Source organism: Megalops cyprinoides, chromosome 24 (genome assembly GCF_013368585.1).
Source record: "Megalops cyprinoides isolate fMegCyp1 chromosome 24, fMegCyp1.pri, whole genome shotgun sequence".
In the NCBI taxonomy this organism is placed as follows: domain Eukaryota; kingdom Metazoa; phylum Chordata; class Actinopteri; order Elopiformes; family Megalopidae; genus Megalops; species Megalops cyprinoides.
In genome coordinates, this window is record NC_050606.1 from 532501 (window position 1) to 544923 (window position 12423).

General features: G+C 50.1%; 1 protein-coding gene across 1 annotated transcript in view; it reads left to right on the forward strand.

The window, feature by feature from the left end:
- The window catches only part of tep1 (telomerase-associated protein 1), a 32685-nt gene extending 21612 nt beyond the window's left edge, over positions 1-11073 (forward strand). Inside the window, exons 33-56 of the mRNA XM_036518840.1 lie at positions 445-559; positions 805-1054; positions 1234-1354; positions 1518-1642; positions 1727-1826; positions 1910-2065; positions 2166-2375; positions 2612-2668; positions 2747-2849; positions 3104-3358; positions 3702-3859; positions 3972-4079; positions 4608-4712; positions 4889-5018; positions 5596-5687; positions 6169-6304; positions 6493-6623; positions 8048-8169; positions 8753-8887; positions 9153-9258; positions 9547-9676; positions 10026-10108; positions 10437-10541; positions 10873-11073. Of these exons, the coding sequence (XP_036374733.1) occupies positions 445-559; positions 805-1054; positions 1234-1354; positions 1518-1642; positions 1727-1826; positions 1910-2065; positions 2166-2375; positions 2612-2668; positions 2747-2849; positions 3104-3358; positions 3702-3859; positions 3972-4079; positions 4608-4712; positions 4889-5018; positions 5596-5687; positions 6169-6304; positions 6493-6623; positions 8048-8169; positions 8753-8887; positions 9153-9258; positions 9547-9676; positions 10026-10108; positions 10437-10541; positions 10873-10992 (3153 nt within the window). The 3' untranslated portion in view covers positions 10993-11073. The remainder of the gene's footprint in view (positions 1-444; positions 560-804; positions 1055-1233; positions 1355-1517; positions 1643-1726; positions 1827-1909; positions 2066-2165; positions 2376-2611; positions 2669-2746; positions 2850-3103; positions 3359-3701; positions 3860-3971; positions 4080-4607; positions 4713-4888; positions 5019-5595; positions 5688-6168; positions 6305-6492; positions 6624-8047; positions 8170-8752; positions 8888-9152; positions 9259-9546; positions 9677-10025; positions 10109-10436; positions 10542-10872) is intronic.
- The last annotated feature ends 1350 nt before the right edge of the window (positions 11074-12423 follow it).

A 12423-nucleotide genomic window follows, 5' to 3' on the forward strand; every position in this document is an offset into this window, starting at 1 on the left:
TGACCTGTCCCCATCTATGCAGGAGCCTGAAATTGTCCAAATTCCTTTAACTGGTTTCAGAATTTTACAACTTCACATTCATACCAGCATATGTCGTGACTTTCGTATTATTAAATTCTTTGAGATAATACAAATGCCACCGCTCATTTACAAACATCCAGAAATATTGAAAATATCCTAAAACGGGAGGTAGCCGCTGTCTTCCTTTGGTCCTCCATTCTCTGAATAGGATGTTCCTCTTGGGAACATGAACTTTTCCCCTCTCACGTGATATATGGATCTTGCCTTTAGGCTTGTTTCTTTATTAGACAGCTTGGACAATGGCATAGGCACGATTAACAATGTTAAGTGCCTCCAGCTGAATATCTGGTTCTTGAATAGAATATCTTTGCCGCAGATTTGAGTCTTACTGGTGATGCAGCTGTTCTGTTCTTCCTGGCTCAGATGGGCAGTGGCCAATGGGAGGCTCTGAGCTTCCTGCTCTCCAGTTTCCACTTCCTGTACGCCAATGTGAGGCACGGTCTCCTGCACCACCTCCTGGAGACGTACAGCCTGTTCGGTGAGCAATGCAACAGTGTCTGAGAACTTCAGTTCCCAGCAGCCTTTGCCTGCCCTTCCCAGTCCACAGAACTACAGTTCCCACCAGTCTTAGTTCACCTGTTCATCTGCACCCACTTCAGCTGTTCAGCTGTGTGTGCAGCCCTTTCTGAACACAGTGTAGTCATAGCAAGTCCCTGGGAACTGCAATTCCCAGCAGCCCCTCTGGATTCAGGACGGTTTGCAGTGTTACTTCTCTCATTCCAGAAAAGTCCCAGAATCTGTCCTCCACGGCGACAGCAGACGCTGGCAGGCTGGGGGAGTGTCGAAGCTTCCTGCAACGCTACGCCTCCCTCCTCTCCCATTGGCCAGCTCTCTTTGTGCAGCAGGCCCTTAATGAGCCGGAGGGAGGGGCTGCCCACGCCTGGGCCCAGGGCATTGTGGGAAAAGGTGGATCTGGAGGGGTGTGTGTGATGCGGTGGCTGAATAAACCAGAGCAGGTGCAGACGGAGGCCAGGTAGGACCCCCAGCGATATGATCAGTGTAATATTTCCTGTTCCACAGTTTTCACAGTGTGAGTGCCGCTCCCCCCAGACGGGCGGTCTTTCCTCCTGCTGTTGCTGTTAGCCCGGGGGGGGGGGGGGGTGCACCCTCTGCACATTATGTCACATGACCTGTTACCTGAATCCTCTACAGTGAGAGGGTCTCCACCTTCCACTCCAAGCCCACCTGTGTGGCCGTGAGTCCAGGGGGCGGAGTCACTGTCGTGGGCACAGGGCGGGGCTGGCTGCACCTCCTCCACAGCGAGACTGGACAGGTAAAGACACCTGCTGATCTACCCCACCTTCACTCTCTGGTGACATCATCTGCCAGTCACAAAACCAGGAAACAGTACTGCCCCTCCCACGAGTCCCACTGCGGTGCCCTCTCAGGTGTTCAGGAAGGTAATCGCTGCTTGTGCTGGTGGGTGTTGTTCGCAGGAAGTGAGGTCATTGGTGAGCAGTTGTGATGGCATCTCTGGGTGTGTCTTCCTGGGGGAGAGTCTTGTGGCGTCCACCTCATTTGACGGACAGCTGGAGGTGTGGGACACCGAGAGTGGCTGCAGGTACTGAACTGATCACATGATCATATGACATCAAACCTGCATCAGCAAACTGAGAGGGATTATTCTCTTTCCCTTTGCCTGAAGGACGACCCATGTGGATGCCCACTCCAACAGGATCACAGGAAGTGATGTCAGCAGAGACAGGAAGTATTTGGCCACAGTGTCCCTGGATTTCAGTCTGAAGGTGAGAGAGCATTTTCCGTCTGGGTTATGGCTGAGGTGTGATCTGTGATTGATGGGAATATGTTTATTTTCTCTCTCTGCCAGCTGTGGTTGTCTCCAGACTGCAGCCCGGTAGCCACCCTGCCTCATCCCTGCCCTCTGAACTGCGTGACCTTTCACTCCGAGGGTCAGCTGCTGGCCGTGGGGGGTTGGGATGGGGGAATCCGTCTGTGGAACTGTGTGCGTATGGAGAGAGTGGCGGTGAGTCTCCCTCTGTCTGCGTGGCAATAAGCAAACTGTGCTCTTATTCTGCTGATTACCTAACCAGCTAAAAGCGCCCCCCACCCCACCCCCGTTCCAGACTCTGGCGGGACACCCCCAGTCCGTGCGCAGCCTCTTGTTCTGCCCATCCGGCCTCCTCACCTCCGGCTGCCTGTCTGGGGAGGTCAGACTGTGGTCAGTTCCAGCCCAGGCCTGTGTGGGGCGCTATGATGCGCATCAAGGATCTGCAGAACTGCTGAGCTTCATAGAGGGAGGAGACCTGCTGATGACTGCTGGATCTGACAGTGTGGTGAGATACGCTCACACACAACACACACACGCACACACACACACACGCGCACTCATATACTCACACACGTATACATACACACACACTCATATACACACGCACACTCATACACGCTCATACACACACACACTCATATACACACGCACACTCATATACACATACACGCTCATACACACACACACATTATACAGGCATGTGTAGACAGACAGAAACTTGTTGATCTCTCTTCTGTCCAGGTGCAGCTGTGGTCGGGTGGTCTTGGGCAGGCCGTGGCTCTGCTGGGAAGAGATGAGGTGAGAGAGATTTCACTCACCTGCGGTCATGGCTGGCCGTGACTCGGTGGCTTTGCTGATACTCTGTTTCCCCAACAGAAGCCAACAGCAGGGAACCCAGCACTTTGTGTCGCAGTTGCCGAGGGTTACGCAGCTGTGGGTTACCATGGTGATGGTCTGATGCTGTATAGTGTAGAATCAGGTGTGTCATTATGTGTGCATAAAACCTATGAGCCAATTTTGAAAAACACGGATCAATCATATACTTGTATACACAAGCATGACCTCTCACACATAAAAAGCATACACACACACAGACATTCACACACTCTTGCGCCTGTTGTTGGAGACCCCTTCCCATAATGCCTTGCATGTTGTACTCTTCCTTACTTCTAAGTCACTTTGGGTCAAAGCGTCTACCAAAGGAATAAATGTAAATGTAAATGTCTTCCACAGGGGAGCGGCGTTGGGTCAGTGAGAACCTCAGAGTGTCTGTGCAGTGCCTGATCTGGATCCCGACAGTGACGCTGTCAGGGGCGGAGACCGGGGCGGTGAGAGGGGCGGGGCTGCTGGTGTCCGGAGGCGGAGACCAGCGCCTGAGGGTGTGGAGAATGCAGAAGGAAGGGATGGAGCTGAAGGGGAGCTTTGGGGTTCAGCAGGGCCCCATCCTCGCCCTGGCTCTGTCCTCCTCTCTCCTGGCCTCTGCATCAGGTGACTCCCTCCCACCAATCGGATCACTGAGCAAATCATAATCCAGTTTATTATGTAAATCATAGCCAATCAACAAACAGATGTGATTGTATCCAAATCTGGCAGTTCTGTCAGTTCAAGCAATTAAATCAAATCTTACAAGCAGGTCTGTTCAGTCACAGTACATGAGCTCAAATTAGTGTTTAAAATGAATTAATCTGTAAAATTTTATTGCATAGTTTCTTTATACTCTTAAATCCCATACACTGGATATGATTCCTGATGTCCAGGAAGATGCTGAGCTGTGCTTGGCTTCAGTTCAAATACTTCTCTCTCTCTCTCTCTCTCTCTCTCACACACACAGAGGACTTCACCATCGCTCTGTGGTCACTGCAGGACTTCACCTCTGACCCCTGTGGTGACCCCAGCCTGATCTCACTCCTCAGGGGTCACAGTGGGGGGGTGACGTGTCTGTCCTTCAGTCCCAGTGGGGAGGAGCTGCTGTCTGGGGGCAAGGACCGGGTAAGGGGGTGTGACGCTCAGTGACTGTGGTGGGGCTGTAATGGGTGGGGCTAATGGCATGGGGGCGTGGTCTCTGCTGAGATTGATGTGTATTGCCTCTCTGTGATTCCAGGCCCTGCTGGTGTGGCGGGTCCAGCCCTCTCCCCCCTCCCTCTCGCAGTCCCTCCTCCACTGCCATAGAGACTGGGTCACTGGCTGTGTTTGGACAACACACACCGTGGTGAGTGTGCTTGAGTGTGAGTGTGTGTTTGTGAGTGTTTGTGAGTGCTTGTGTGTGCTTGTGTGTGCGTGTGTGTGTGTGTGAGTGTGTGCGTGAGTGTGTGCGTGCGTGTGTGTGTATGTGTGTGTGTGTGTGTGTATGTGTGTGTGTGTGAGTGTGTGTGTGTGAGTGTGTGTGTGTGAGTATGTGTGTGTGTGTATGTGAGTGTGTGTGAGTGTGTGTGTGTGTGTGAGAGTATGTGTGCGTGTGTGTGTGAGTGTGTGTATTTGAGTGTGTGTGTGTGAGTGTGTGCTTGTGTGTGTGTGTGTGTGTGTGTGTGTGTGTGTGTGTGTGTGTGGTATGTATTTTGCAGTGTGTGATTACATGAAAGCTGAAGGTGACAGCAGGTAAATGCGTCCCCCAGGTGAGCTGCTCCACTGACGGGAGGGTGTGTGTGTGTGTGTGTGTGTGTGTGTGTGTGGTATGTACATCTTGCAGTGTATGATTACATGAAAGCTGAAGGTGACAGCAGGTAAATGTGTCCCCCAGGTGAGCTGCTCCACTGACGGGATGGTGTGTGTGTGGGACCTGGCGACAGGCTGCTGCGTCAGAGAGATCCTGAGCTCCACGCCCCTGAGCTCTGTCTGCAGTGTGGTGAGTGAACAGCAGAGGGCGGTGTGGTGCTGCAGTCAGAGCAGCTGAGGGGAGGAGTCTGACTGTTGGCTGTGTTGAGGGCGTACGCGTGTGAGGGGAGGAGTCTGATTGGTGGCTGTGTTGAGGGCGTGTGTGAGGGGAGGAGTCTGACCTGGCTCTTGTGGGCGTGTCCTCAGGGGAAGCATGTGATGGCAGGCACAGGAGGCGGGGAGCTGCTGGTGTGGGAGTGGCAGTCAGGGGTGCAGATCACCAGAATCCCCGCCCACCACGCCCCAGTCCAGCACTGCAGCATCCTGCCACACACAGGTACACACGCACACACACACACACGCACACGCATACACACACACACACACACACATACACACACACACACACACACACAAGCACACGCACACGCATACACACACACACGCACACGCATACACACACACACACACGCACACACACGCACACACACGCATACACACACACACACACAAGCACGCACACACGCACACGCATACACACACATGCACACACACACACACACGCACACGCATACACACACACACACACACGCACGCACACGCATACACACACATGCACACACGCACACGCATACACACACACACACACACGCACACGCATACACACACACACGCATATATACACACACGCACACGCATACGCATACACACACACGCATATATACACACACACACACACACTTGCATATATATACACACACACACACGTACACATGTGCACACACACAAACACAAACACACACAAACACACATACACAATTACATGCATGTACACGCATACACACATACAAACACATACAGTTTCTTTTCTGTGTTCACCTGAGTCATTGTGCTGGGTTTACCTGTGTATTCAGGTGTGGAAGAGAGCCAGGAAGTCAGGCAGAAGGATGTGATGGTAGTCACAGCGTCTGATGATGGAACAGTGAAGTTGTGGCGGCCATTTGAGGTGAGTGCTGTAATTCTACCAGCTCAGCAACGTCTGCTTTTTCCCAAAGGCCAGGGCGACAGACACACTCTTACCCTGCCGGCTGCCCAGGTGTGTCTGTAAGTCCATGGACAGTTTCACAGTTGCTCACCACCCTCCTGCCCCCTCTGTCTGGCTCTCAGGTAGCTTGCTAGCCTAGCGTTGCATTTGTTTCTAAATTAACAAAATGTCTTAAAATGTGGTATAGACGGCTAGATCAACAGCCAATGCTCTCTAAGACTGCATGCAGTAGCTAACCATATATGTCTGTCCATTAATGCATTTGCATTTTCAGGAATAGGATTATTAGATATTATTTCTCATGTTCTGAATTATTTGTATGTATTTTTTCCATACAAAAAATATTTTTTATAAATGAGCTGTACGGAATGAATGACCCAGCTGATGACCCAGACATGACCTTGCAGTGATGTTTCACATGGTCCTATATCTCCGGCCATAGGTGCACCATCACAGCACTCTTCCAGGTCACAGCGGAGGGATACAAGGTTTAGCCGTCAGGGAGAAAGGTGTCCCAGCATTCCTCACTGTTTCTGAAGATTGCTCTTTAAGGTCCTGGAGCCTGGACCAGGCAATGGGTAATGATGCACCAATCAAATCTCCTTTTGTTATTGGAGGTGGTTCACTTTGCATAAGTTTCATTTAAAGCTAATCATGGCAACCAAAAATGTCATAATCCTTGAGTGCAATTTTCATTTTGCTTTTGCTGTTGGCATTAATTATTGTGGTGTGTTTCAGTTTCTGCTGATTCTGCTCACACATGCAGAGAGTCCTCCTGGCCAGAGGGGTGCCGTCAGGGCCTTGTGCTACTTCCCGTGTGGGCAGGTGGTGGTGTCTGGCACTGACTGCGGAAGAATGGAGGTGTGGAGAGGGAACTCTGTGGTGTGCTGGCAACAGGTAGCTCTTCATCATCATTACTCTCTCTTTACTTTGGTTAGGCTTGGATTCCTTGTCTGAGCTCTGGCTCTGTTGATTAGGTCTGTGTCCTCGGTGGAGATCAGTGTTGTAGTGGATTCCTTGTCTGAGCTCTGGCTCTGTTGATTAGGTCTGTGTCCTCGGTGGAGATCAGTGTTGTAGTGGATTCCTTGTCTGAGCTCTGGCTCTGTTGATTAGGTCTGTGTCCTCGATGGAGATCAGCGTTGTAGTGGATTCCTTGTCTGAGCTCTTTGTCTTTTTTAGTTTGCTTTTATTTAAAAATGATGGCACAAAGATCACAGTCCAACGCCTCGCATCATGGAACCAGCAGCAGGCGACTCCAAAATATGCCGTCTTGCGAGTCCCAGTGAGACCAGTGTATCAAATGACGTAGTGCTCTGGTCATGGTATGCCCCCATCAAATACTGTACACTAGTGACTGACACTTTTTCAAGCCTGAGTTTTAAGGCTGAGTCCTGGATCAGACCTGCAGGCCAGCGTCTCAGTCACACCCAGCCTGCTGGCAGAGGGTTCGCGTTTGCGCTCCTCTCTCCGGCCAGCGGATTACCTGTAAATGCGCACCTGGCAGGGAGGCTGCCTCCAGCTGTGTGCTTACATCAGCAGCACGTACCAAGTCAAAAACACAAAAACACACTGTGCTCCGCTCTCTGCAGACTCCTGCAGCCGTACTCCACACTGTACACTGTACTCCACTGTGCTCCACTCTCTGCAGACTCCTGCAGCTGTACTCCACACTGTACACTGTACTCCACTCTCTGCAGACTCCTGCAGCCGTACTCCACACTGTACACTGTACTCCACTGTGCTCCACTCTCTGCAGACTCCTGCAGCTGTACTCCACACTGTACACTGTACTCCACTGTGCTCCACTCTCTGCAGACTCCTGCAGCCGTACTCCACACTGTACACTGTACTCCACTCTCTGCAGACTCCTGCAGCCGTACTCCACACTGTACACTGTACTCCACTGTGCTCCACTCTCTGCAGACTCCTGCAGCTGTACTCCACACTGTACACTGTACTCCACTCTCTGCAGACTCCTGCAGCCGTACTCCACACTGTACACTGTACTCCACTGTGCTCCACTCTCTGCAGACTCCTGCAGCTGTACTCCACACTGTACACTGTGCTCCACTCTCTGCAGACTCCTGCAGCTGTACTCCACACTGTACACTGTGCTCCACTCTCTGCAGACTCCTGCAGCTGTACTCCACACTGTACACTGTGCTCCACTCTCTGCAGACTCCTGCAGCTGTACCTCGCTGATTTGTTCACTAGAGATGCCTGATCTTGCATCACAGTAAAGCACAGTGCATGTGGGGAATGTGTTTGTGAGTGTATGTTGTGATTGCTGCTATGATTGCTGTCTGTATGTGCGGTCACAGGTGAGTGGCGGTGCGGTCACAGCGCTGGCCTGCATGCCGGAGGGGCAGTTCGCTGTGGGATGCAGAGACTGCTCTGTGTCTGTGTGGAGACTGGACTGGAACCTGCAGCAAACCACTGCACAGTGAGTTCACAACCTTTAACCTCTGACCCCTCACATCACCGCACGGAGAGTTCACAGCCTTTAACCTCTGACCCCTCACATCACCGCACGGTGAGTTCACAACCTTTAACCTCTGACCCCTCACATCACCGCACGGTGAGTTCACAACCTTTAACCTCTGACCCCTCACATCACCGCACGGTGAGTTCACAACCTTTAACCTCTGACCCCTCACATCACCGCACGGAGAGTTCACAGCCTTTAACCTCTGACCCCTCACATCACCACACGGAGAGTTCACAGCCTTTAACCTTTGACCCCTCACATCACCGCACGGAGAGTTCACAGCCTTTAACCTCTGACCCCTCACATCACCGCACGGAGAGTCCACAGCCTTTAACCTCTGACCCCTCACATCACCGCACGGTGAGTTCACAACCTTTAACCTCTGACCCCTCACATCACCGCACGGAGAGTTCACAGCCTTTAACCTCTGACCCCTCACATCACCGCACGGAGAGTTCACAGCCTTTAACCTCTGACCCTACACAGCACTGCATTGTGCGTTTGCAGGTGCTGACTGCTGAAAACTCTGTCCCCTCAGGTTGTGTAAGGTGTCCTCCTACACGCTGAAGTCCCCTGTGAAGTTCCTCCTCTTCTGCTCCATCTTGCTGGGTGTCTGTGAGGATGAAACCATCCTTGATGTCACACTGGATGAAGACGATAGCGCAAGAATCAGGTAAAAATCCCTCGATGCCACACAGACAGGATGTATCCACCACAACTCTCAAACACTCACAGGAAGTAACACGGAAGATCCCACAGGAAGTGACACGGCAGATCCCACAGGAAGTGACACAGAAGATCCCACAGGAAGTGACACGACAGATCACACAGAAAGTGACACGGCAGATCCCACAGACAGATTTATAAGATTGACTATAGGTGGCAGTATATGCACTAGTGTGTGCTGTTTTCATGGCATCTGTTTGTTGTTTCCATAGCTGGCGGGAGCACAGCGTCCGCACCCTGAGTCTGAAACCCAATGACGAGAAGAGCACCTGGCTGCTGGGAGAGGAGAAGGAGGGGCGGATGGAACTGGCCTTCGCTGTGAGTGCCTTCATCAACAGTTCTCATCTTCCTCAGATCCATCCTACTCTGTTTGTGTGGTTGTTTGTGCACTCGGTAATCAGATCACCTTGTCTGTATATATGAACATTCTGTCATCCTGTGTGTCTGGTAATCATGTGATCATGCCTGTGTGTTTGGTAATGTTTGATCTTGCCTGTGTGTTTGGTAATCATGTGATCATGCCTGTGTTTGGTAATGTTTGATCCTGCCTGTGTTTGTAATCATGTGAACTTGCCTGTGTGTTTGGCAATTGTGTCTGTCTCCCAGTTTGCCCTGGGTCCCGGTTCTGAGCTGTCCAGGTCATTCAGTAGCTCTTCTCTAGATATGAGAGAGACAAACGAAAACCCAGAGAGGAAACACAAGAAAGCCTGGATCTCAGCGGCCGCTATTGACAGAGGTAGAATCCAGCACCTCCTCTGAACCCAGTCACTGTGTTATATACACCAGCACCTCCTCTGAACCCAGTCACTGTGTTATATACACCAGCACCTCCTCTGAACCCAGTCACTGTGTTATTATACACCAGCACCTCCTCTGAACCCAGTCACTGTGTTATATACACCATCACCTCCAACACTCTCTGTCACTGTGTTATATACACCATCACCTCCAACACTCTCTGTCACTGTGTTATATACACCATCACCTCCTACACTCTCAGTCACTGTGTTATATACACCATCACCTCCTACACTCTCAGTCACTGTGCTGTATACACTGACTGTGCTGTAAACTGTGGCTCCCAGAGTTTGTGGTGTGCGGTGATTCCATGGGGAACATGTGGTTCAACCAGCCGCCGAATCTCAGCACCTGGAGCAGCAAGAAACCGGTGAGCAGTTCTGTACTTCAATCAATCAATCCATTGTTCCATAAATCCGTCAAAAACCCTCCCACAGGTAACAACAGTACACAGCACGCAAACATCACAGTGAATCAGCCTTCTCACGCATGCATTGTCAAAAATTTGACCATTATTTGAACATTACTCTTTAATTATTCTTTTTAGATCAAAGTGATGTACCACTTCTGAATTGTGGTTTTGTGTCTAAATTAATGAATTACTCTCTCAGTTTGATAATGATGGTGATTAGGATGGTGATAATGATGGTGATGATGATGATGATGGTGATGATGATGATAATGATGATGGTCTTTAGGCACACGCTGGATGGGTCAGTGTTTTGAGGATTACAGACGACACCATCATCTCCGCCTCCCACGACAGGAGCGTCAAACTGTGGGACCGACAAACCAAGAAGCAGGTGCAGTTCAACATTTACACACTTGCTCTGCGTCTACACAGGTCTGCCGGTGTCTTTTACACACTCACTCTGCGTCTACACAGGTCTGCCAGGGTCATCAGCAGGGGGGGAGTTTTTACACACTCACTCTGCGCCTACACAGGTCTGCCGGTGTCTTTTACACACTCACTCTGCATATACACAGGTCTGCCAGGGTCATCAGCAGGTTTTACACACTCACTCTGCGCCTACACAGGTCTGCCGGTGTCATCAGCAGGAGGGGAGTTGTATGCACTTCACATGTACGCGTGTGCTGCCGGTGTAAAACGCTGTGCTGTTCACCCCCCCGCAGGTGGGCATGTTTTCGTGTGCTGCCCCCGTCGTCAGTCTGGAGGTGAACCCCTGCCGCCCCTCAGAGCTGGTGTGTGGAGACACGCTGGGAGGCATCTACTTCCTAACATGGAGGAGCTGACCCTTAACTACAGAAACCCAGAGAGAGAAAGACACTCAACAGACTGCTCACACACACACACACACACTCTCACACACACACACACACACACACACACACACACACACACACACACACACACACACACACACACACACACACACACAAGGCTCAGAGTGAGAGCATGCACACGTGCACACACACACACACACACACACACACGCTTTTAGGGCTGATCTGTTTCATTTAAAGTTTCTCCTGTTAAATTGAGAATAATAATTCATTTTTTGCTAAATCTATAATGTGGTTCCTGTGTAATGTCTTTGGAGTTTCAGTTGTGTCCTTAAGGTAAAAAAAAAATGGGTAAAGGGTGATATTGAGTGAGTTTTGGGTAAAGGGTGATTTTGAGTGAAGGTTTTGATTTTTGGAGCTATAATGGTAATCCATAGATGACGATCGGGGTGGTTGACCTGTTGGAGTAAATTCTTTGGAATTGTCTGGAAGCCAGAATCACATTCCTGCTCTGTCTGTAATGTAGAGCCTGTGATTCTGTGAGGTGAAATTAATGGGTTATTTCTGAATAAAATAAAATTCAGTCCTGATTGTGACTGTCCCTCCCTGATGATTTTTATTTCTACACAGGAGAAAACCTTACTTATTCTTGATGAACTTTCAGGTTTTGCTCTGCAGTGCTAGTTTTCCTCTTTGCTTTGATCTTCAGTTGGTGGGCGGGAACTTTCCATTTCATGGACACTGAGGAGTCCAAGCGAATTTTAACTGTAGAGGCATTGCTCCTTGCTGGAATCTTCCTGGCTGTGAGAGTGCATATGACCAGAGAAAAGGAGAATTCTGTCTTACTCATCCAAAGTATTAAATGGTTTTATAGATACCTCTCTGGTTCCGGTCTGGAATAAGGATGTAATATCTTGTGATTAAAACCCCCTTTAACCCCATGCAGACTCATGCAGATCTCTGTCACTGATGTGAATGTGGGCAGTGTTGTGCTGTCCTGCTTGGAACCCAACCCCCCCCCGGGCATGATCATTGCTGTCCCCAGTAGAGGGTGCTGTCGTAGCAATGGCCGAATTGTGCTTGAGCCCCGGAGCTCTGTGGCTCTTAATGGAATAATGAATCCATTAATAACTCTCCATAAATCTCTCCACTCTCCGGTCTCCATAAATAACTCAGTAAATATTACAGACATAATGAGTACAGGTAATGTTAACGATGTTATATTACATTAAAATGGACAAAAACAATATGGACTAAAGGAGTGTTAATGATCAACTCAAACAGAAACTTGAGTAAATTCACTCTCCAGATACCAGGGCTGTAAAAGCATTTAGATGATAAGATACCAGTAATGGGGTAATCTATCTGAGATAGCCCCCGGCCATTACCGCCACGGCCTATACGCTGCTCTAAGTACATAATGAAACCATGTGACTTTCA